Source organism: Ovis aries, chromosome 17, assembly GCF_016772045.2.
Source record: "Ovis aries strain OAR_USU_Benz2616 breed Rambouillet chromosome 17, ARS-UI_Ramb_v3.0, whole genome shotgun sequence".
Taxonomy (NCBI): domain Eukaryota; kingdom Metazoa; phylum Chordata; class Mammalia; order Artiodactyla; family Bovidae; genus Ovis; species Ovis aries.
The window spans coordinates 67,364,943-67,389,201 of NC_056070.1; the positions used below are offsets into that span (position 1 = coordinate 67,364,943).

The 24,259-nt window shown below is 52.8% G+C and overlaps 1 protein-coding gene across 12 annotated transcripts in view; it reads right to left on the minus strand.

Moving 5' to 3' along the window:
• Positions 1–4,047: 4,047 nt before the first annotated feature.
• The window catches only part of MN1 (MN1 proto-oncogene, transcriptional regulator), a 49,023-nt gene continuing 28,811 nt past the window's right edge, over positions 4,048–24,259 (minus strand). The window contains exons 2-4 of one of the 12 annotated variants that reach the window (XR_009596952.1): positions 6,564–7,004; positions 5,402–5,496; positions 4,048–4,628 (exon numbers count right to left, since the gene is read on the minus strand). Coding sequence is in view for 1 of the 12 variants with exons in the window: in XM_060400849.1 (XP_060256832.1) it covers positions 6,823–7,004 (182 nt within the window). In the remaining 11 variants the exon portion in view is untranslated. Of the gene's footprint in view, positions 7,005–24,259 lie in introns of all 12 variants that reach the window. The other 11 variants (XR_009596949.1, XR_009596950.1, XR_009596948.1 and 8 more) reach the window with 11 other exon arrangements.

The following is a 24,259-nucleotide window of genomic DNA, read 5'->3' on the forward strand; positions in this document are numbered from 1 at the left end:
CATGCCGTATGCAAACCTCAATCCAAATGTATATTATGGGAAGCTCAACGTGGACGCCAAACATAAAACCATAAAGCTACTAGAAGAAAGCAGAATCCCAGGGAAGACACAGATGGCTTTTGCCCTAAAGAGAAACTTGATGGAATGTACTTCGTGGAACTTGTGGAATATTTAAACGTTTGCACTTCAGAGAACACCGCAAGAGAAACCACAGACTGGAAGAAGAAAACATTTGCAACACACGGAGAAGGGGCTGGTGTCCAGAATATATAAAGAATTTTTAGAATTCAATAACAGAAAGACAAGCAATCGGACAAATAACTGGGCAAAGGATCTCAACAGACATTTCACCAAAAAAAAGATATTCAGGAAGCAAATAAACACATGAAAATACACACATCATTAGGGAAATAAAAGTTACAACCTCAATAAGATATCACTACACACATACTAGAATGGCCAAGTTAAAAAGACAGAGAGTAAAAAGTGTTGCCAAGGATGTTAGAAGGAACTTGGAGCTTTCAGATGTCACCAGTGGCACAACCACTTTTGAAAAATGGTTTGACAGTTTCTTAAGAAGGAAAACATACACCTTCTATATGACCCACCCCAAAACCTAGTGGCTCCAACAATAAAGAATCTGCCTGCAGTGCAGGAGACCAGGGTTCTAACCCTGGGTCGGGAAGATCCCCTGGAGAAGGAAATGGCAACCCACGCTAGCATTCTTGCCTGGAAAATCCTACAGACAGAGGAGCCTGGTGGGCTACAGTCCATGGGGTTGCAAAGAGTCCGATATGACTGAAGCAACTAAGAATACAAGCACAAAGAACACTTGTACACAGATCTTTACACTAGTTTTATTCCTAGGTAAGTGGAAGGACAGACTGTGGTATAGCCATACGATGAAATCCTACTCAGCAATTCAGTGTTGTTTCACTGCCTCCTCTGGGCTGAGACTCGCCTCTAGGAGGGAGCTGGGGACCCTGAGAGTCCTCTGCTGGTGGCACTGCCCCATGGAGATTGTCTGGGGATCTCGATAGGACTCTTCCACTGATGTTACCATAGTCCCTGTGTGACTAGCGACTATTTGATTTGCAGAGTGTGTTCTAAGCCTTTGCTTACATTATACTCTCACTAGTATTTACAATTAATTTAACAGACACATTTTATGAGTTTTCTCCCTAGAACAACATACGTTGATGTTTTTAAAAGACCCTGATGCTGGGAAAGATCGAGGGCAGGAGGAGAAGGGCGCGACAGAGAATGAGATGGTTGGATGGCATCACCGAATCAACCGACGTGAGTTTGGGTAAGCTCCGGGAGTTGGTGACGGACAGGGAGGCCTGGCGTGCTGCAGTCCATGGGGTCGCAAAGAGTCGGACACAACTGAGCGACTGAACAACGACTCTCTGTCTCTATGGCTTTGCCTTTTCTAGGCATTTCATATAAATGGAATCATATGATCTGTGGACTTTTTGTGTCAGACTACTTAGTGTAATATTTTCAAAGTTCACACATTTCTACGGCTAAATAATACTCCATTGTATGAATATACCACATTTTGTTTATCCATTCATCATCCAGTCGATGGCGAGACAGTGTTTCTGTTAATATGGAAAGACCAACCTGCCAGATGCACCAGCCTGAAGCTTGAGTCCCACCCTGCCCTCCTCGGGACCAACGCACACCTCAGCGTGAAGCCCCATCTGTACCACATGATCCCATGCCTTCCCCTCAATACGCCAGTCGGTGGCCCTTCTGGTTCATGAATCCTGAGAGACGTGAACCCCTTCACTTTCTCATCTATTCGTCTCACACCTATCCGAAGGCTCTCAAATGCCCACACCTCACTGCTCATCATTCTCTCATCTTTCTTCCCTTCCTTGGGTACCAAACATGGTCACGTACCACTGCCACTTTGAACAGAAGATCTTTCAAGCTTGAAGAGATTTTTGAGCTCCTCCAGATTATAGTGAATAGAGAGGTCACTGTCTTAAGACTTTACATTCTGACAAAGACACTCTTGCGTTAACTGTTGACCCCTGAACCACAAGGGATTTCGGGGTGCTGACTTGTCCTCAGTTGAAAATCTGCATGTCGTTGATAGTCAGTTCTCCTTATATCTGGTTCCTTCAAATCTGTGGTTCTGCATCCATGGATTCAACCAGTTCCAATTGTGTAGGACTGTATGTAGTATTTACTATTGAAAAACATTTGCCTCTAAGTGGACCCACACACTTCAAACCCATGCTGTCCAAGGGTCAACTGTATAAGAAAACTTTTTAAACTGAAGGGGAAAAAAATACAATAAAATTTCTGCCAAATCAGGGTCCGTTGTATGCTGGGATGAATAAGGTGAACTCCTATTCATCCTTCAGAACCCTACCTGGGAATGACCGTTGGAGGAAGCCTTACCTAAGCCTCCAATGTGGGGTTCATGGATCTCTGGGAGTGACATTCATCCCTCGTCCTACAGTTGGTGACTGGGCATATTCTCCTCGCTGGTACCTGTCAATTTATTTGTCTTGTCGGTCTCCTCCCCACCACATTTCCCCCTTTGGAGACTAAAGGTCTGCTATGACCTCAAGTCTAAGGCTGTAGGTGCCAGAGTGAACCTGCTGTCCAAAGGGAAGCCCATGGGACAGTCAGGGCTTTACAGGGCCTGTGAGCTAGTGCTCATGGTAACCTTCAAGCTAGATGTGATTTACTCCATTTTATTTATTATTTAAATTTTTACTTATTTATTTTGGCCATGCCTTGCAGCTTGCAAGATCTTTGTTCCCAGACCAGAGATTGAACCCGGACAATGGCAGTGAAAGTGCAGAATCCTAAACACTAGGCCACCAAGGAATTCCCTCATTTGCTCCAGTTTAGACACAAGAAAGGGCTTCCCTGGTGGCTCAAACGGTAAAGAATCTTCCTGTAATGTGGGAGACCCAGGTTCGATTCTTGGGTTGGGAAGATCCCCTGGAGAAGGGAATAGCAACCCACTTCAGCATCTTGCCAGGAAAATCCCACGGACAGAGAAGCCTGGCAAGCTGCAGTCCACGGGCTGGCCAAGAGCTGGCCACAACTGAGCAGCTAACACCCACACATACACACAGATAAGAAAATGGAGGTGGGGTAAACCACTTGTCCATGGCCCAGGGCTGCCAAGGAAGCAGCCCCCGATGCAGAACCGCCCACCTCCAAAACACCATCAGCTGCACGGTGAGCTGATTGACATGACGCTAACAGTTTCTGTACATGGAGCCCTCCCATGTGCTGCGTCCACACAGACCGTCTCCTAGAATGACTCCACGAGCGCTCACATCATGGATGAGGAAACAGAGGCGCCGAGCACCTGTGAAACCTGGAAGCTTCCTGGGATCTGAACACTGGGACCCAGAAGAATAACCATCACCCAGCACAGCCCCTTGCCCCTGCCTCCCTCCTGCACCAGTGGTTCTCAGCTCCAGGGGGTCATGTCCTGCACAGGACATTGAGCAACGCTTGGAGACATTTGGAGCTGTTGCAAGGGAAGTGGGGGGAGAAGAGATGCTACCAGCAGTTAGTGGGTAGAGACCAGGGACGACGCTAAATACCCTGCAGTGCCCAGGACAGCTGCCCCTCCCCCGCCACAGAGAGTCTGAGATGACCCAACTTAGAACAGCATCAATGCACACATGGGCATGTGCGCGCGCACGCGCACACACACACACACACACACACACACACACACACACACACGCTACAGCATCCAGACCCACATTCCCATCCCCCATCCTGAGTCATTCCCTGGTGACTCAGAGGGTAAAGAATCTGCCTGCAATGCAGGAAACCTGGGTTTGATCCCTGGGTCAGGAAGTTCCCCTGAAGAAGAGAACAGCAACCCATTCCAGTATTCTTGCCTGGAGAATTCCATGCCTGGAAACAGGAGCCTGGCAGGCTACAGTCCATGGGGTCACACACCAAAAAAGAGTGGGACACGACTGAGTGACTAACACAAGGTAAAAGGGGAGGGGATGGGGAAAAATAATGCAAGCCCTGCCCACAAATATACCACAGTCACCATTAACGTCATATTTATTGTTATTTAGCTGCTCAGGAAAACATATACAGGTATATACAATATGCATGAATACAGAAGACTGCACTTTACATATTTTTTTAAAAAAAGAAAGAAAAAAATAACACTCAATTTCATGAGCTATTGTCACAGTCTTCCAACCAAGCATTTCAGAAATGAATTTCTTTTAAGAGTCAAAAAAGATTACAGGATTGCCTAACACACAGCAGAGTTAAGTTTCCATATTTTACATGTGCAATAACGTTTTCATATTCTTTCCCGAAGAGTTTTGCTATGCAGTACCGATTACCAGTGTTTGTGGAGTCTTGTGGGTTGGGTGTGTTTTTAATTTGCTTTTATTCTTTCCATTAAACCAAATCTAGTGAAATAACATCCTTTTGCTTAAGGCTATTTTTAAAGCTGTTCCATTCTGGGGTCGTGGGGAGCGAGAAAGTTGAAAACTTCAGGGGTTTCCGAGGTTGCCAGGACCATGAGCTGATGGCCTCAACGCAGGGAAAGTCAAAGACAGAAGTCAAGACACTTGGCTCCCCGGCCTTAAGCAATTAAGGAGAAATCATTCCTGTTTAAGAAATAAAAGGATGAAGCTCTCAAACAGCTGTACATTGCAGAATCAGAGGGGGCGTGGGGTTTCACTCAGACTATGGCTGGCCCTCCTGCAGCCCACTGCAGGAGGGGAGATTCCCTGCCCCTTTCTCTCCTTTACTGGGTGAGCTCCCACCTTCTTCTCTTTGATCAGTCCACACCACCCTGCCTTCTGCAGGGGCCGGGGTCAACCCAGGTCAAACTGCCCATGCAGGAACTTCGGATGGTCCAGACTCAGACCCCGAGCCAAAAGGGCCAGCAGGAGGAAAGACGAGGAGGGGGAAGTGGAAAGAGCCAGATTTTTCCGGATGCTCTTCTCCCTTTGCTAAAAAGTTCTTTGAAATGAACAATGTGGGTGTTGTACGGTGAGCTCAAAGCCTTCAGGTCACTTGCTTTAAAAAAAAAAAAAAAAGCCGGGTCTGCAAACTCTGGGGACATGGGGCGGGGGTGGGGGGAAGGATGGAGGGGGAGTGAAGCTCAAAATGGAGCATTTAGTAAGATGCTCAGAAATTGAAACTGAGCAGAAGAGTTACAGATTTGGGTGACGTGGTGTCAGTCACTCCTTGTCTGGCCCACCCTGGAATCTGGGCCACCCCCACCACTCCCGTGAATCACACAAGCCCTTTGCAGTCATCAGCAGCACCCAAAGAAAGCCTCCCCTGCCAGCGCCGGGCCTCTGCTGACCGCTGCTCTGGAAGCACCAGGTAAGAGGCCTCCGCTTGGTCCCTGCTCACCCAGCCGCTCCTTCACCTCTGCTCAAAGAAGTCATTCCTTCAGGAGATGCTCAGGACATGGCTCTGGTTTTGCAGCAGGCTGAGATTACACCAAAAGCAGGAGGGGGGATTCTGGGGTTTAAAAAAAAGAAAAAGGCCCAAGAATCAAAGTCACTAGTTGCAGCCCCTTTCTCTCCTCTCTGGCCCGTGGGAGTCTGCAAACTCCTCCACAGAAGACACACAGGCTGGGAGGCGGAAAGGGGGCTTGGCCGAGAGAGCCTGGGGGCTCCTTTACTCAACAAGCTCCTCCAAAAAGTGCTGGTCCTTCCTAGGGATGTGGGGGCAGCCCAGAACGGAGATAAGTGGGGGATGACCCAGAAACCACTCCTTCTTGCCCTGATGCCTGGTTGGCAACAGATATCGGGAAAGGTCAAGGCTGAGACCTGACCCTTAAGCTCCAACACCCCAGACCCAGCCAACCTGGCCCAGAGCAGAGCGGGAGCCTGCCACCATCCCCGTACGGAACAGGGATGCTCCGCACAGCGTGAAAATTCAGGGCCTGGGCGTTGGTGCAGAGGCCCAGAAAAGGAGAGGAAACACCACAGTCGAATATTCCAACTGCTTCCCACAGAAGCGGGCCGGACACGTCATCACCTCCATTGCAGTGAAAGGCAGCTCCCAGCAAAAGAGAGAACGGAGCTGAAGGCTGAGCGTGTGTTTGTAGGAACGAAAATATATATGTCTATTTTCTTAGGGAACAGACAAAACAAAATCTCAGGCGGAATACCTAAGGGGGGCATTAATTGTTTGGCTCCTGCCTGACTGATGACAGTTGGGTGTCAATATATAATATTGTGATGACAATTTGACTCTCACCCGGCAATATTCCAGAACTACTATTCTCCAGGATTTCCATTTTAATAAGCAGTGAACAAAGCAAAAGGAAAAAGGAAGAAAAAAAAAAAAAAGGAGGTGGGCAGGAACAAGACTAAAAGAGAATTAAAAAGGAAAGCAACTCTTGTCTTATTATGAAATACAATACTTGGACATACAGCAGCACGAAAATAAAACAAGGAAAGAGGTCATCTAAAAAAACGTATGCCAAGATTACAGAAAAAAAAAATGGGAATTATCTAGCAGGAAGAAAATGCTTCAGCAAAAGTTTGCTAACTGCAGAAGGGTTAACACTGGTAACATACCGTGGCAGACGAGTTTCTTTTTTAAAAAAAAAATTTTTGAGGTTTTTTTTTCTTTCCCCCTTTAAATTAACCCCTTCCGGTCCATATGCCACTAAGCAGGTACCAACCTAGAAAAAAAAAAAAATCACCCACTCAGCAATAGTGGCCCTTTCGAATTCACGTGGTGGGGGCAGGTAGGGGTGGGGTCAGGTGAAGTGGGGAGAGGAGAGAGAAAGGGGGAAGGGAGGGCCTGGTGGGGGAGGGGGTATTTCTTGTCACTTCAAGTCAGGGCGGCCACGAATGTCCCGAATCTGTTGGAAATGTCGGAGTGCAGGGACCGCCAGGTGGGCACAGAGGCTCGGGCCTTGGCATCACCCACATCGTCTGTGCAGTGGACAGACAGGCACTGCAAGTGGCTGCCGGGCTGGGGTGCTGAGGCCTTGTTCGCAGGGAGGTCGTGGGCTGCAGAGAAAGAAGGAAGAGAGAGCGTTAGCTGCTTGCTTGACTCTACAAGAGGCCCTGATGGGGACAGAGTGGCAGAGGCAGGAGAAGAGAGGGCAAGTCCAGGCCCTTTTTTTTTTCTCATGCCTAAAGACAGCCCAAGGAGACCTAAAGTCGCTTGGTTTGAATCCTCACACTGTTGCCTTTGACTTGTGCTGTCACGCTTTAGCCAAGGGAAGACCCCTCCCTCTTGGGTCTGTTTTCCCCCACCACCTTGGAAAATAGAAGAGTTAGGTAGGATAAACTCAGTGTTTGCCCATCTCTGATGGACTACAGTTCCCAAAAGATTAACTGCTCCTGTAGTAAGTTAGGATGGCTTCCTGGAGGAGGCATATCTCAACTGGGTGTTGAGGGATATGTAGGAGTTCATCAGATGCAGTGAATTAAATGACAGTGGGGAGGATCATCCAGGTCTAGAATATAACCCATTCTCTTGTCATCTGCTAGACAGACATTTGCTAAGGGGCTGCTATGTGCTGGTAACCCTCTTATGAAGTGCCAAACTGCTCAGAGCAGTAGAGGCTTAAGAGTGTGGGCTCCCCAGCCACATGAGTGCCTTTGCCCATCCCCAGCTGCTGCAGGAAAGGACTTTCGGTGATAGAGGTAAGGGAGTCTACTCCTCTCCTACACCCTCAATGAAAATCCCCTCAAGTTCCTTCTCATTCAGTCATACAGAACCAGAAATAGCACAGACCATAGCCATGCTTTGATTAGACATCCTTGAGGGGAAAGAAATTTGACAACCATTCACACCTGGTTTAAATTATATTAGAAAACAACAGGAATTGGGAGTCCTAGGGCAGGGGAGGAAGAGAGCAGTCAGTTCAGAGGACTTCTAATTTACTGTTGCCCAGTGACCCATAGTTCTGTTCTGAGGCCTATTAAATCATGATTATTCTCATTGTTCCATTTTCAGAGCCTGACTCTCAGAGAGGCAAGGTGACCTGCCCAAGGTCACACAGCCAGCCAGGAGCAGAGTGGGGTTTGAAGACAGACTGATAGTGAACTTCTGACTCAGCAAAAGTGAGAAGAGCCGGAATTGGGGGTGGGGGCCCAGCTCCGTCCGAGGGAGCACACCCAGATACTGAACTCCATGACCGGCCCGCCCTCCTCAGCACACTGTGCAGGCCCAGCCTGGGCCCTGCGCCAGGCAGGAGTCACCCCACCCATCCCGCCCTCTGGGATCTGGGGGGGTGGAGTGGGGGAGGCTTCCCCCGAGAGCTGAGCCACGGCCTGCAAAGAACAATCCTCCCAGAGGGACGGGCCCAGGCAGCCAAGGCCAGGTGTGACTAACTGGGTTTGGGGTCCCCACCCCGAAGCCCCAAAGACATCCCGCCTGGGGACCTGCGCTCTTGGGAGGAGCTGGGGCTGAGAGGGAAGAGTCTCTCCCTCTTCTTTCCTTCATTCAGTTACGAAGCCTTCACTGCCACCCTACTATGTGCCAGGCATGGTGGTGAGCCTGCAGATTCCAGCAGGAGATAAGGCACTTTCTTGCTCCTCCTCCTCCTCCTGCATCTGACAGTGAGGCTGGGAAACGGCGCCAGAGCCCAGGCACTTTGGAGTCAGAGGCTGCTGCCCGAATCCCAGCCCCACCGCTGTGTGCACAGGGCCTGACACTCTTCCCTCTCTGACCCTCAGTTCTGTGCACCGCTAAAATGGGGTGATGCCGTCTCCCTCGGGGCCTTGTCACAGGTGTCCTGGCACACAGACACATCCCCAGGCAGGGCGGCAGAGACTGTCATTCATGTCTGGGGTTGGGGAGGCAGCCCTTGCAAGCATCTAGAAGCCTTCAAGCCTGGTCCCCTCCTTCAGACTGGCCAGCTGGGCATGTCCCTGACCACGAAATGGAAGTCTTTGACCATTTTGCGGGCAAGGAAGCTGAGCCTAAGGTTTCAGCGTCAGTTAGAGCTGTGATGCTGTGACCCCAGGAAGCTAGAGACACCAGATTCAGGGTCCTCTCACCCTCAGCAGGCCCTGGATTCCAGCCACGCTGATGCACAGCCCTCATATCTCCGCTCTTGAGCCCACGCTTGCCTTGCTTCCAGTGACACCCTGCCGCTTAACACCGTTGGGGGTATTTTGTTCTGAGCATTGCAAGATCTGGACTTGGGAGAAGTAGCATCTATCAGAGGGTGGGGAGAGAGAAATTCTAAAAGGGGTTCCTTATTTCACTTTACACATTATTTCAAGGAGCCGACACAGCAAAGCTTGTGCCCATTTTACAGGTAGGAAACGGAGACCCCTGCCAAAACCTGCAACAGCTAAAGACAGACAAGACCCAGACGTGAGCTCCGAACACCCGGCTTCCTGGCTCTGCGGCTGACGCGCCAGAAAGGCAGACACAGGAAGGCCGGGACTCCCACAGGAGCTGGGTTGGCTCAGCGGTGGTTCCAGATTGCCCCAAATGGCCATGTTTCCTAAAGATGCTCTCTTCCCAAGATAACAGACAACTCAAACGCACGCCATGCGCCAAAACCAGAGACAGCTGCTCTTTTCACTTGAGGTGGATTTAATGAGGGCGTGGCAGGCACACAGCTGAACAAGTCCGTGTATTATCTAATTCCATCCCCCAGCAAACCCAGCAGTGGGGGGACCCTTCTCTTCCACTTGAGAGGGGGCACCTGTGGCTCAGAGAGGGTGAGGGGCTTGCCTGGCATCACAGAGCATGGGCGTGGGAGGAGGTCTCCAGACCCCTCTGCCTGGGACAAGTGAGCAAGTCTGGTATCCACGGGGAACGTTTCTGGCAGAGAATATGACTCTTCAGTTCTCGACAACCCAAGCATGACCAAACTCATCCTCCCGCTGGGTCCATTCCAGCTGGGGGGACCCAACACGCCCTCGGACCGCGGCTTCCCTGGGCTGCCGATAAATCAGTCCAGCAGGAGCCGCCTCAAGTCAGGGCCTGCCCCGGCCCGGGGCGGGGAGGGGCCCTCCATCCACCCTCCTCGGGGGCAGCAGACGGGCCAGCCCCCACGCCAGGACCCAGAGATAAAAGCCGCCCCCCTCGCCCAGCTCCCAGGGTTGGGAGAGACCCTGGGGTTACTCAGCGCCCGGCACTGGCAGACACTGCAGAATCCACTGGGTGTTGTCCGGTTGGCTGTCGGCCTCCCCCATCAGACTGTGGCTGCGTGGGGGAGGGGCGGGTCTGGCCTGTTCAGCTCAGCTGGGCTCTGGGCATGCTGACTGTGAAGGGACTTTCAGCCCTATTTGACAGATGGGGAGACTGAGGCCCCAAGGGACAAGGAGCTGCCCAGGGCTCACCCGAGGCCAGGTCACCAGCTCTGGGACCCGCCCTCTCCTTTCAGCCTGGGATTCCTCGAAGGGTTGGGTTGAGATGGAACCCCAGATCCTCCAACCTGGGCCACTGGCCCCCTCCTGCAGGGCCTCAGTTTCCTCATCTATATCTTAGGGGAGTGGCAGTGATTCCCATGGGCCTGGCTCTAGGCTGCTGGAGGAGGCCATGCAAGAGAAAGAGCTGGGCTTCCCTGGTGGCTCAGTGGTAAAGAATCCACCTGCCGATGCGGGAGACACGGGTTCGATCCCTGGTCCAGGAAGGTCCCAAGTGCTGCGGAGCAACTAAGTCCACGCACCACTGCTGAGCCTGTGCTCCTGAGCTCAGGAGCCTGTGTTCCTGAGCCCAGGTGCAGCAACTGCTGAAGTCTGAGAGCCCTAATCCGAGCTCCACAGGAGAAGCCACCGCAATGAGAGGCCTGCGCACCACAACTAGCAAACCCCCCGCCCGCTGCAGCTAGAGACAAGCCCACACAGCCACGAAGACCCAGCACAGACAAGACTAGCTACATAAATAAAATCATGTGTGTGGGGGGAACTTACTAAAAATTCTCATATAAAAGAGAAGGAGCTGATGATGCCCTGCTGTGAGGGTCAGCTCCTGAGGCAAGGGTAGCATCGACTCAAAATTATAACCACGAGATGCCTCACCCCGGGCAGCCACAGGGCTGAGATGAGGGCTTCCGGCTCACAGGATAGGGTGGCGTGCCTGCCCAGCAAGGAAGGACCGAGCGGCAGTTTTTAAGGTCATCCCTCTAATTGGCCAGGCTTCCCAGGTGGTGCAGTGGTTAAGAATCTGCCTAGACAACGCAGGAGACACAAGAGACATGGGTTAGATCCCCAGGTAGGAAAGATCCCCTGGAGGAGGAAATGGCAACCCACTCCAGTATTCTTGCCTGGAGAAGCCCATGGGCAGAGGAGCCCGGTGAGATACAGTCCATGGAGTCGCAAAGTCAGACATGACTAAGTGAGCCTGCAGGCACTCTAACGTTCAGAAGGTACCACCTGAGTCCGCACACACAGGGCAGGGCCTAAAGCTGGGACGCCCAGCTTCTCCTCTCCCTAAAGGCTCTTCCCACCCCTTCCCCCTGTGCACAAGCCCTGGCTGAACTATCCAGCCCCTTCCCAGCCACCCCTCCCTAAACGCCACAGACCTGGTATCACCCTACCCAGATACCAGCTGCTTCGGGCTCGCCCTGACGCCAACACAAGGCCACGTCGGATTTTGTCTTCGGCGCTTCCCCATCCCATAAATTCCACAAAGGGAAGAAGGAGAGAACCTTGAGCCAGTGCCCAGAAAGTGACCGCATGAATAATGGATGGAATTCCACTCCTCCGGTGGGTTCTGCAACCGTCGTGTCCTGCCGACTGTGGAACGTGGGACTTTCGGGCACATCACCCCTCCAGCTCTCAGAACCTCGGTCCCAGGAAATGGGGGAAATAATAGGACTGGCCGTCATGGAGGCAGGGACGAGGATTAAGTGAAATGATCCATGTAAAGTGCTTAGCACACAGCGCTCCCTCCATCGCCAGGAGGACTGCCCCGTATGGTTGTGGACCGGCCCTGCAGGGACCAGCAGGGCTGGGACGGCTGGTCAGAGCGCTAACGGGGATGGCTGGGTGACCCTTGGGCTGGCCAGCCACGGCTGGGGTGAAAGGGAGAAGGGAAAAGATGCTCCTGTCTTCGAAGTCTGGTTGTTAATTTCACTTCCGGAGGTACCGCCCATGTAAGGGGGATGGGTGTTTCTTTTTTTAATGTCAGCAAAGCAGGCCTTATCATTGCTTTGCTCTGCACTCACTATCCTCGGGAATGGGTTCCAGTCTGGATCAGCCATGTGCTCAGGCATCCAGAACTCTGGAGGGTGGTAGCTGCCACCCACCTCCCACCACCCCCCCTCAAATCCCCCATGGCAGCTTAACTGCTGCCTTGGCAGTACCCACAGCCACCACTTTGTTCTTGAACCCTCAAAGAGGGGACTTTTGACTGGTGACCTCCTGTTCTTTAGCACCCCCTCCCCAGAAGGAAGGCCAGATTATGGGGGTCAAGGGTGGGCTCTAGATAGCACCTGGGTCAGAGGCCCCACTGGATGCTAATTCAGGGTGTGGCCTAAGCAAGGTGTTAACCTGGGCTGTAAAACAGGAAAGTATTCACGGGCTTGGAGGAGGAGAAAGTGCAGTCCCATGGGTGAAGACTTCAGCACGCGATGCGCTCTCAGAAAAGGTTAGCTGCTCTTAGGATTTTTATAATACTCACGACACTTCAACAGCCCAGGGCTTTGGAGGCAGGCAGAGCTAGTAAAGCCAGGCGCTGGCCCTGTGCCGTGGGGCAGTTTCTTTGTCTCCTTGGGGGCCAGGGGCCTGCCCTGCCCCCTGCCCGCCAGAGGCTGGGGGTTGGGGTGCCCCTCCAGGGTACAATCCCAGGCAGAGAGGCGAATTAGAATTCCATGCGTATTTTTAACTCGAAGCTTATGTAAGGAGCAGTGTGGGCCCCAGAACACACCAGCGAATGACTCTCGCCCGGCTCACCAGCTCACCCTCGCCGGATTCCGACAAAGGGAAATGTATTTTGGTTTTTCCTTTATTTGGACCTGGAAGGGACGGGGGGTGGGGGGTTGGGGGGCGGGGGGTGAGACGCCGGTGTCTGTGACAGCTGCCACTCAGCTAGGGACTGGGCTGCTGGGCCTTGAAGCAGAGCCAGCAGGCCTGGAAGGCACAGGGCTGAGCCGCTGAGCCACCTGTTCTCAGCACCTCTGTCCTGAAGCCTGGGAGTCCCTTAGGGCCCCTAGACACATCCATGTCCCCCCACAGATGCTCCTAGCTCCTAGTTGGAAAGGCCAGGCCATTGCACCCAGGCTAATGCTGGGCGTCAGTCTTCTCCAAGCTTAAAGTCCAGCACCAGGGAAGGAAGAGCCTGCCTCCAAACTTCCCCACCCACTTCTCTCCCACCCTGCTGCTCCCACCCTCGTCCAGGCCCCCCACACCTGCCTGCAGGGACCACCTCGCCACTGTCTGCTTCCACACTGGCACACAACGCTCCTCTTCCCCGAGAGTCAGGTGAGAAACTCTAGAACACCAACCAGAACAGCCCCTCCTCGCCTGCTGAAACCTTCCATGGCTCCCCAGTGCCCCCAAGATAAAATCTCCAGCATCCCCTGACCTCGCTTGCTGCCTTCTTGGGCCTCCAGCCTCATCTCTCAGCTATAAAGCCTCTCACGGAAGCCTGATCCTTCCCACCTCCACCCCTCTGCTCCTGATATTTCTTTTGCCTTGAACACCCCCTCTCCCCCACCGCACTCCTCACCTCTGCTGACTCCTACCATCGACCTGGCTTGTCAGCCTCATGGTGATGTGGCCCCAACTCCCCCCAGTTGCAGACAGCACCCCTGCCACCAGCCACAATAACAGGAATGATGCCACCGGCGACTGCCCCACTGGCTACAGCAAAGTGGCCACACACCTCCCCCGGCAGAAAGGGAATCCTGAGTTCCCAGCTCCTTATCAATAGGTCACCAAAGATGGAAAACACCATGCGGAGACTTGGGAATCAGACGACCTGACGTCTGCATCTCAGCCCCTGGCACTTTCCCCAGCCTCCACTTTCCCATTTGTAGAAGGGGTAGCATTCCCACCAGTAAAGTTCAGAGAAGCCTGGCCTGGACAGAGACCCCCCCAGAGCCAACACACCCAAGGGGCTCCCCAAGGTCTCTCTGGGGGCTGGCATGCAGTAAGCACCTGATAAAGATTCGTGAAATATTTAAATGAATTACTCACATTCAATGAAGGCAGAAGGGTGAGGTAGGTGCCCTCTGAAAGCAAGGGACACCCTGCGTGCTGTGCGGCCCTGGGCAAGTCACTCCCCCTCTCGGAGCCTGCCTGGTACACTCAGAAATGGATAGTGGTGAGCGACAGCAGATTAAAAAGCAGAGACGTTACTTTGCCAACAAAGGTCCGTCTGGTCAAAGCTGTGGTTTTTCCAGTAGTCATGCACGGATGTGAGAGTTGGACTATAAAGAAAGCTGAGCGCCGAAGAATTGATGCTTTTTAACTGTGGTGTTGAAGAAGGTTCTTGAGAGTCCCGTGGACTGCAAGGAGATCCAACCAATCAATCATAAAGGAAATCAGTCCCGAATATTCATTGGAAGGACTGATGCTAAAGCTGAAACTCCAATACTTTGGCCACCTGATGTGAAGAACGGACTCATTGCAAAAACCCCTGATGCTGGGCAAGATTGGAGGCGGGAGGAGAAGGGGATGACAGAGGATGAGATGGTTGGATGGCATCACCGACTCAATGGACATGAGTTTGAGCAAACTCTGGGAGTTGGTGATGGACAGGGAAGCCTGGCATGCTACAGTCCATGGGGTCGCAAAGAGTGAGCGACTAAACTGAACTGAGTAGATGTACAAGCCCCCAGATCTTTCTATCCCTTTGGGATGGTCAGATTTTACATTCAGTGAAGGCAAGAGGGTGAGGTAGGTGGCCTCCGAAAGCAAGGCCATACACTGACATACACTAACCTCGGGCTCTGTTCGGGACCGGGCCTCGGGCCCATCTCACTGGCCCAACCCAACACCCAGGGAGAGGAGGCATCTTACGGGGGAGGAAGCTGAGGTTCAGAGAGGGAACATCACTGGCTCACAATCACACAGCTGGCCTGCGGCAGAGCCAAGGCCACTCTTGGGCCTGCCTGATGCCAGAGTCACAGGAGGAAGCAAGACGTCATGGCCAAAGGGCGGGGACACCCTCTCCGTCTGCATCACTCTTGTTCCCACCCCGCTCCTTCTCAGTCTCAGTCTCTCTCTCTCTCTCTCTCTCTCTCTCGGCCACACCCTCCTCGCTCGTCCTCATCTCCTCTGCCCCCTCCCCCGCACTCTCTCTCTCTGGATCAATGCTCCCCCTTTCAAGGAGAGGACCCCGAAAGCACACAGACAGACTGAGAACAACCCCCAGTGATAAAGCAGCCCTGGACAAGACCCGAGACCCTATTCAGTGATTTCTCCGTGGACGCTGACCAAGCGTTTCCACATCAGCCCCTTTGGACTGGGGGGGCAGGCAGGACATGGCCCCGCACGGGGGGCTCCTGAAGAGGAAGGAAGGGCCTCCTACCAACAATCAGGAGGCCCCACAAGTGTGAGGAAGGGGCCTCGCTCCAGCCGCTGGGGCAGCTCTGTCTGGGGAGAGGCTCAGCCAGGCCCCTGGAAGCCTTCGGAAATTAATTGGAGTTGACTTGGCTGAGGGCAGCTGTCATTTAGATTGAGAACTGGCCGAGGGCTCCACTGAGGCGAAGCAGAGAGGGCATCTCTGGGACCAGGCTGCTGAGAGCTGGCGGGGGGCAGGGGCTGGGACTAGGGTGGAAGGCTGAATTCCGGGGACCCTCCCCAGTCCCAAAGGAGGGGGCACCAGGGCGGTGTGTGAGCCCGAGCCCTCTCCCCAGCCTGAGCATCTCCTCCGGGTTCTTCCTCCCGGCGCCTGTGGCCACGTGGCCAGTGACCTGTGACGGATGTAGCCCTGTGCACCCCTGGGCCTCTCCCAGCCTGCCAGCTGCCGAGATGTGACAGGCTGGGGGGGGCACTGAGCCCACCCCTCAGCCTGCACCTTCCTTCTGACAGCGACCAAGGCTGCTCGTGCATAGTCCATGCAGAGCGCTTGTCTTCGGGGATGTTCACATCTCCCTGCCTCAGTTTCCTCATCCGTGGAATGGGGCGGGAGACAGTATTCTTCTCACAGGGCTGTTGGGAGAGTCCAGTGATAATAACAGGCAAAGTGCTTCAAACACTGCCACGCACCAAGGGTGCCCAAGGAATAGTAGCTGCTGTTAGTATTTCTACTATGATTATTCCCTTGTGGCTCAGCTGGTAAAGAATCCACCTGCAATGAAGGAGACCTGGGTTCAATCTCTGGATTGGGAAGATCCCCTGGAGAAGGGAAAGGCTACCCACTCCAGTATTCTGGCCTGGAGAATTCCATGGACTGTAACGTCCATGGGGTCGCAAAGAGTCGGACACGCCTGAGCTGCTTTCACTTTACTTCTTCATAATGATTATTACACTGGAGATTCACTCCAGCCCAGTCTCCAACACAGCCCCTCCCACTCTGTTTTCTCACCTTCTCACCCACAATTCACCAGCCTCCCCACGACACTGAGCCCAGTGCTGTGTGCCCCTGGGCAGGACACTGTCTGTCTCTGAGCCCCAGTGTTCCACCCGTACACTGGGGGCAGCGTAACACCAGGGGCAACAGCTCGCTGGGCTCCCCCACTCTGCCCGGTGTGCGGTAAGCCATTCAACCATTATCTTCAGCAAACAAGACAAATCGACACCCATGTTTCTAAAGAATTAGAACCACGATGCTGTCAGCCCATGGGAAGAGAAACCAGATTCAGTGACAGGTCTCAGTTTTTAAAAATAAGCTTTTGAAATGTGGATGCTTTGGGTAGAGGATCTTGGGGGCCTCTGCCGTGGTCACCCATCCACCGGAGAAGCTCTGAGATCTTCCCGCGTTGGGTCAGCGGGGCAGCAAGCGGCCGCATGGCCAGGAAACTTCCCACGGTGCTGCTGCGTCTCGCAAGAGGGCTCTGCTTGGGAGTCAATCAAGGGACAGTCATGCCCTTTGGAGACAGAAACGTAGGTTCAAACACCAAACCTGTCAGTGCCGGGCTGTGTGGCCCACGATCAGCTGCCTTGACTCTCCAAGTCTCCTAAAAAGTCTTCCTCACCTAAAAACAGTCTGGTCGTTGCTGCCTTGCAGAGAGGGGATGAAATGCCTGGTACCCAGGGTATGTTCCATATCTGGTTACCACGATCATTTCCCCAAACCAGGCCGGGGGCAGCCAATAAGAGGGAATCCTTGAGACGGTGATAACGACATGATGACAAGCTAAAACATCACAAGCAAATGCATGTTCCCGGCTGTGTGCTGAGTGCTGGGCTCAGAGAGCCCCCAGAGATGTGCTGGAAAACACGTAACTGCAGAACAGAGACGATCCCTGGGGGACAGGTAGGGACACGCTAGGGGGCCTTAAGGATGAGCATAAAGCTCTGCCTGAAGGGAAGCAAGAGGGGAGCTCCAACCCACTGTGATGGCTTCAAAAGAGTAAGGGGTCAGCCCGGGAACCCCGGTTTAGGGCCTGGGAGACACAGAGGAAGAGGAGGCTGCAAAGCTCAACTGGACTCAGTTGTGGAGGACTGGAGACTCCGAGAGAGGAGCCTGGCTTTGTTCCTGCAAAGGAGACCTGAGGAAAGTTTCCACTCAGGGGAGGAACTTCGGGAATCTGTCAGAATAAGAGGCTTGCACCTTCTCCACCCCAGCCCTGACACAGGACACCTGACTAAGAAACGCTTCCCCTCGTTGGAGACGAGGTCCCTTGCTCCCCAACTCTAAGCAAGCATGGGGATCGGATGGCAGCCCCATGAGAATGATACTCCGAGAGAGTGCTGGTCCAATTGGACCTGCCATTCCTCCTCGGCGTCTTCTGAGTCAGACACCTGTAACCCAAGTCCCCAAGGAGCCCAGCTCAGGTCCTAATCCCAACCCTGCCACGCCTCAGCTGGTGGACCCCCACGGGACTCCACCTCTCTGTGCTTCCACATCCCCTTGGCACGATGGATGTGATCGCTGTGCCAGTGCTTTTACATCACTGAATCCTCTCTGAGGACACAGGCGGGGAAACTGCACAGAGGGGCAGACTGCACCCCAGGCTCTCCACTGACGAACAGAAGGGTTGAGGGCAAGTTACCTGATCCCTCCGCTTCCCAGTTTCCCCATCTGCGAAATGAGAACCTATACCAACTGGGCGGTGCTGCCAGGTGACTGACCTCTGATAGAAGCAACTCACAGACAAGAGCTAGTTGGCACCTATCATGTGTTTGTTCTTTTAAACTGACTCTTTCCTCAGCGGAACCCTGGAGGGCAGCTTCTATTCTCTTAGCCCAGTGCACAGATGAAGAACCCACCAAGTGTTAGCATATTACAACCCCTGGGGTGAGTCAGGCCCACTGTCTGTTTTTATAAATAAAGTTTTATTGGCACATAATAATGCACACATGTCTACATCTTGTCCATAGATGCTTTCATGCTATAGTGTCAGAGCTGAGTCATTGTGACAGAGGTTGTACAACCCACAACCTAAAATATTTACCATCAGGCCCTTTACAGAGAAAGTTTGCCAATCCTTGGATCTAAGGCTTAGAGGGGTGATGTCACTTGTCCAGGTTCACACAAGCGGGAAGGAACAGCCAGCTACCCAGTAGGCGCTCAATACATGCTCCCAAGAAAGGTATTTGTGTACCAACAACACTGCTGATCTGTGAAAACACATATGGTGACCCGTAGGGAGTCAGAAATGCCCTCCCCATTCATGTGGTCCTGGTTTACCTTCTCTGGCCATGGAAGAAACTGATTTAAAAATTAAAGAAACAGTAAAAATGCTGCTTGTAGGAGAGAGGGGCTGTTGTTAAAAAAAAAAAATCTTGTGGGAAGTTGCTGTATAGCACGGGGAGCTGAAACAGCGCTCTGTGACAACCTAGAAAGGCGGGATGCGGTGGGGGGTGGGAGGGAGGTTCAAGAGGGAGGGCACATGTGTATATTCATGGCTGATTCACACATGGTTCATACATGGTCCATTCATGGTTGTTGGATGGCAGAAACCAACATAACACTGTAAAGCAATTATCCTCTAATTTTAAAAAAAAAAAACCTAGAACAGAAAAAAGAGATTTCTTTCTTTTTTTGATAAAGACATTCTCAAGAGCATCCACAAATGCAATGAGGGAAGAGAGAGGCGGGCTTTCCGAGGAAAGGTGGGTCGTCCACATCAGACCGGAGGTGATGGGCAGCCACCCAGCACTCACGGCCCACCGAGGACGATCTCAGCTCAGCCTTGACTCAGGGAAGGACTGAGGGATAGGCTGGGTGGGCGGGGCCTGAGGTCTCTGGTCGGCAGAGCTTCTACCCTGGGGCTGGGCCAGGACCTTCTCTCTGGCGATCCCTTTTGTCTCCGAGACAGCCCCGTGAGGACCGAGGTCACACCGCTGGACAGTGGAGAGCTGGAACCTGAACCCACGTCCGTATCCCTTCAGCCACCCCGGGGCATCTGCTTGGCCCAGGGAGGGAGGCAGGGGGAGAGGTAGAAGCTGGTCAGGGCCTGGGTGAAGCTGGCTGGTCATTCTTCATTCCCATCCAAACAACAGGGACCAAAGCTCCTGGGGTGCCTGGTCTGGCAGGCCCACCTCCCAGGGAGGGGTTCCAGCAGGTCCAGTCTTGGCTTCCTGGGAAGAGGCGTTTCTACTAAAAACAAACCCCGACCTGCTTTTCCCTGCTTGCTGGGCTCTCCTCCAGCTGTGTGACTTCAGGGGCATCACTGGCCCTCTCTAGGCTGCCATCCCCACGGTACGTGTCAGGAGTCCCCACTGCCAGACCTGCCACCCTGTGACTTGTGACCCAGTGACCCTGTGTGTTCCCCACTTCACACTGCGCTACAGGCTGATGGGAAATGTTAGCCAGTCTCTGCCTCGAGTGATGGAGGGGACTGGCTTGGCCCTGAGCGTTCTCACAGGGCCTGCAACGCCCACAGCGTGCCTCTGGGGTTGACCTGCCAGGTGGGGGCCACCGCATTCCTTCCAGGCAGGGAGCGTGGGATGCGGCAGGCACAAGGGTGGGGGCTAGGTGACTAAGCCGACCCCAGTCTCGCCTTCTGTCACATTTTCCCTGGTCTGGACGCATTTCACAACACTCACACTCCACCTCTTGGAAGCCTCTTCTGGATCTGGTTTATGTCTCAGGTATGGAGAAGCAGGATTAAGACTCACTGCCTCAATTCCCGTGGCAGAGGTCACAGACCCTCGTCCCCGTGACCTTCTGGGGAAAGCAGAACGGGATTCTAGGAAGACCGGACTGATTGGCGCCGTGCACTGGAGAAGCTGAGGCCAGAGAGGGCAGGTCCAGGGCAGCAGCATGGCCCAGGGTCCGGGCCTGCCTGCCTAAGCCAGCACATGGTCTTCCTTTTATGCAGAAGGTTCCAGTCACATCTGCAGCACACGGTCACCAAGTGTGCCAACGCTATCGTGCCAGCTCTCCCCTCCTCCTGGACCCCTCCTTCCTTCACCTAAGTAATAATTCCATATTCTCCTTACTCACGAAGGTCTCTCCCAGCCCCTCAGGGGGCTCCAATACCCACCAGACTGTAGCATCTGGAGCTAACCATGACTTCTCAGAATTGTCCTGTTCTGGGCTACTGCCTCCAGAAGGGGAGTTCCATGAAATCAGAAGTCCTGACTCTCCTATTTACCCCTGTGGCCCTGGCACGGGGTACATGGTTGACTCTCAAACCATATGTGCTGACTGCAACAAACTCTAAAAGACAAATCATTAAAATAAGGAAGACTCGAATCACATCACCTGGGCCTCCAGACAGACCTGAATAAGGGCTTTTCAAGGTTTCCTTGATAACAGAGAAGTGAAGCTTTGTTAGGAGGTCTGCCCACTGCCCCTCCCCAAAAATCTACTGAGAAGGACCACTCCCTCCAGACTATCCAGAAATGGAGGGGTGGCATCCATTTAACTCTCCAGACTCCCAACCCAGTCAACAGACTTCCTTCAAAGAGGAAGTCAGAAATCTCACCATTTATTTTAGGCCCCACTGGTGTCTGAGAAAGGCACAAGATGCAGGTGGCTTTAATGGAGAGAAAAACTCAGGGTCAGTGGACAAACACCAGCAATCTCCTGCCGGAGGAAGATGACCCAGGGAGGGCCCCTCTCCTGACCCACGCCCCTACCAGACACCTTCCTGCCTATGGATCCTGAGCCTGGACCCACTGGAATAACCTCTGAGATGCACTTTAAGTTCACACCAGGCATGGGAATCAATTAGGTTACCTGCCAACACTTTAACACCATTTCTTTTTTTTTTCCTTTTCCAGGGAAAGGAACCACATCCCAGACACAATTCTATGCATTTCTTGCACGTCTCTGTATTGGGTCCTCTTGTTAACCTTTGGAGGGCATGGCTGTTATTCCTTTACTTTCCTTTTTTTTCAGTGTTTGCCCTTGGGTTTGGCTCACTGTGTGCAGATGTTATTCTTTTAATGGACGTTAGGAACAGGTTCAGGGAGGTAGGGAGACTTGCCCAACATGACACAGCTAGGGACCAAGTAGGATGAAGATAAGTCGTTTTCCAAAGGACTACTTTTGCCCCAGGCCAGAGAGGGAGAGGAAGGAAGGAAGAGGGAAGAAGGGAAGGAAAGAATAAAAAATGATTCTCAGTCTCCTAAAGGCTGCCACCTGGCCTTTGGTCTTGGCCCATCCATTCTGTTCATTAGAAGGACTAATGCTGAAGTGGAAGCTCCAATACTCTGGGCACCTGATGCGAAGAGTTGACTCATTGGAAAAGACCCTGATGCTGGGAAAAACTGAGGGCAGGAGGAGAAGGGGGCGACAGAGGACGAGATGATTGGATGCCATCAAAGACTCAATGGACATGAGTTTGAGCAAACTCCAGGAGACAGTGAAGGACAGGAAAGCCTGGAGTGCTGCAGTCGGTGGGGTCGCAAAGAGTCAGACACAACTGAGCAACTGAACAACAACAACCCATTCTGTGTCTGGGAACACCTGCCTGTTTCCTGGGGTGCCACGGGATGAGAAGGAGGTGGCCTTCCTGTCATGGCCTGAGGGGGGCATCTGATCCAGGCCAGGCCTTGCCCACTGCAAAGTCTGAGCCCTGGGGAACCAGGAGCCCTGGGGAAGGCAAAGTGGAGCGGAAGGGAAGAGCATTTATCATCCTGCACAGAGCTCACCCACCTGAGCAAAGCTCGTGCAGAGGTGGTTTCCAGCTGCCTGGGGGCAGGTACTGTTGCTAAGCAACAGGCTTTCACCCGACGACCTAGCCGAAGTTCACGGTATGCTTGGGGTATAACAAGTTGATGACCTTGGGGGCCTCTCTAGGAGTCTAGAAGCAGGCTGGCCTATATAGTAGCCACGATACCCGTGATGTTTTAAATTTAAATAGGACATAAACATCAATTCCTCATTCACAACTAACCACAGCCATCTGTACAGTACAGACACAGGAATCCCCAGGAGTCCCCCTCACTGCAGAAGGTTCTACTGGACACAGCGGGTCCGGAAGCATAATCTACCAAGTCTCTCCCGATCTGTACCAGTGGCCGCTAGCCACTGTACCATCCGTACCAGTGACTACTAGCTTTCTTACAAAAGGAAATTCCTATTGCCTCTCACACAGGAAGCTCCCATAGATGGAGGCAAATTCTGAGCCAGAAGGAGCCACAGGGGTCATCTTTTCCAGGATTATCAACCACCTGGGACTCACACCGAAACATATTTCCTCTTGAGCTCACAGCAGACATCGCTCGTCAGCCTTGGCACTCCGTCCTGTGGAAGCCGGACCCAGCCTCAGAGTCTTTCTCAACACAGTGCTCTAGGCAGCCAGAACCAATCCATCCAGAGCAGCGCTTGACACTGAATCAGTAAGTCTGACCCAGCCCAATCACAGACACGAAGGCACTGAGGCTCTGTGAAATAAAGTGACTTCCCTGAGGTCAAGGTCACGTTAGGATTAGAACTCACATCTCCGGCTTCCTGTTCTCCCCACCACATCCCCACCCCCACCCCGTGAAAGCTCTGGATAGTCCAAGTTCAAAATCTCTAAAAGAAGAAGCCAGGAAATGCAGTGACCAAAGACTAAGGAGAGTGAGGTAATATTAGCAATAATAACAATAACAACGCCAGGTTATTGATCACCTGCTCCATGGCTGACCCCAAGCCTCACTTTTCACCAGGACCTTCCGTTATTCTCATGACAACCTGTAAGGAACACCATCACTCTTCCTGTTGTCCAGAACAATGAGCAGAAGGAGACTGGAAGACTCGGGACCCGCCCGAGGACTCATCATCACTAAGCGACAATCACACTCCGACGTTGGCAACTGGCATTCAGAGCGCCTAGTGCCTGTCGTGTGCAGTCCCACAGTCCTCACTCCAACCCCAGACAAGCCCTGATCTCCTTTCACAAGACTCTCCCCCTAGTCCTCTCTGGCCAGCACAGCAGATGGATCCCACAATCCCCTGCCTTAATTCATGGAACGATCAAAACTGCCCCCATTTTACAGATGAGAAAAACTGAGGTTCAGAAAAAGGAGGTGTTCTGGGCCAAAGTCCCACAGTTGGGAAGTGGCATTGCTGGGACCTGAAGCCTGGGGAGAGAATACTAAACCTCCTCAGGTTCTGTTTCTGGAGGTCCACTGTTGGGATCTTCTGGGCAGATTACAGGACAGGATGGATGCAGGGCCACCTGCTGGAAAAATCAAGCCTGGTACTGCTTGCTGAAGCTGCTCAAACATAAAGTATGCAGAAGGGGCTGTGCGTGTCCAACTGCTCGGACCTCCGCAGGGCTCACTATCTCGGGAGAAATCACCACTTCGGGTTTAAGTCCTGGTGATGGGGACACTCAGGGGCAGTTCACATCTAGCCACCGACAAGCCAGTACCCGGACTAGCGAGCACCAATCCAGCCTGCTCTCACTCCCGTGCTTCACCACCTCCCGGTACAGAAATTGCCCAAGACTAATTGTAAGTAATATTTAATTTTATCAGGGATAATTACCTGAAATTAACTCAGCTTCTACCTGGAAGCATTTTGTTACCATTGGCTTTCCCAGGGAGCTGGGGTGAACACCGAGCCCCACCTGCCACGAGCAACCAGGGGAGGAGAGAAGGCAGAGGGCACTGGGAATAGGCAGTGGGCACCACCAAGTCATCAAGCAGAGATAACAGCTAGCGCTAAAGTGAGCACCTACTGTATGCTTGACTGAAACGCTCCTTGGATGATATCACTGAGTTCCCCACAATCCTGGAGGTGGGCATGTTAGACCACACCCTCCCCAGGGCCCCCATTTACAGAAGAGGCACGGGAT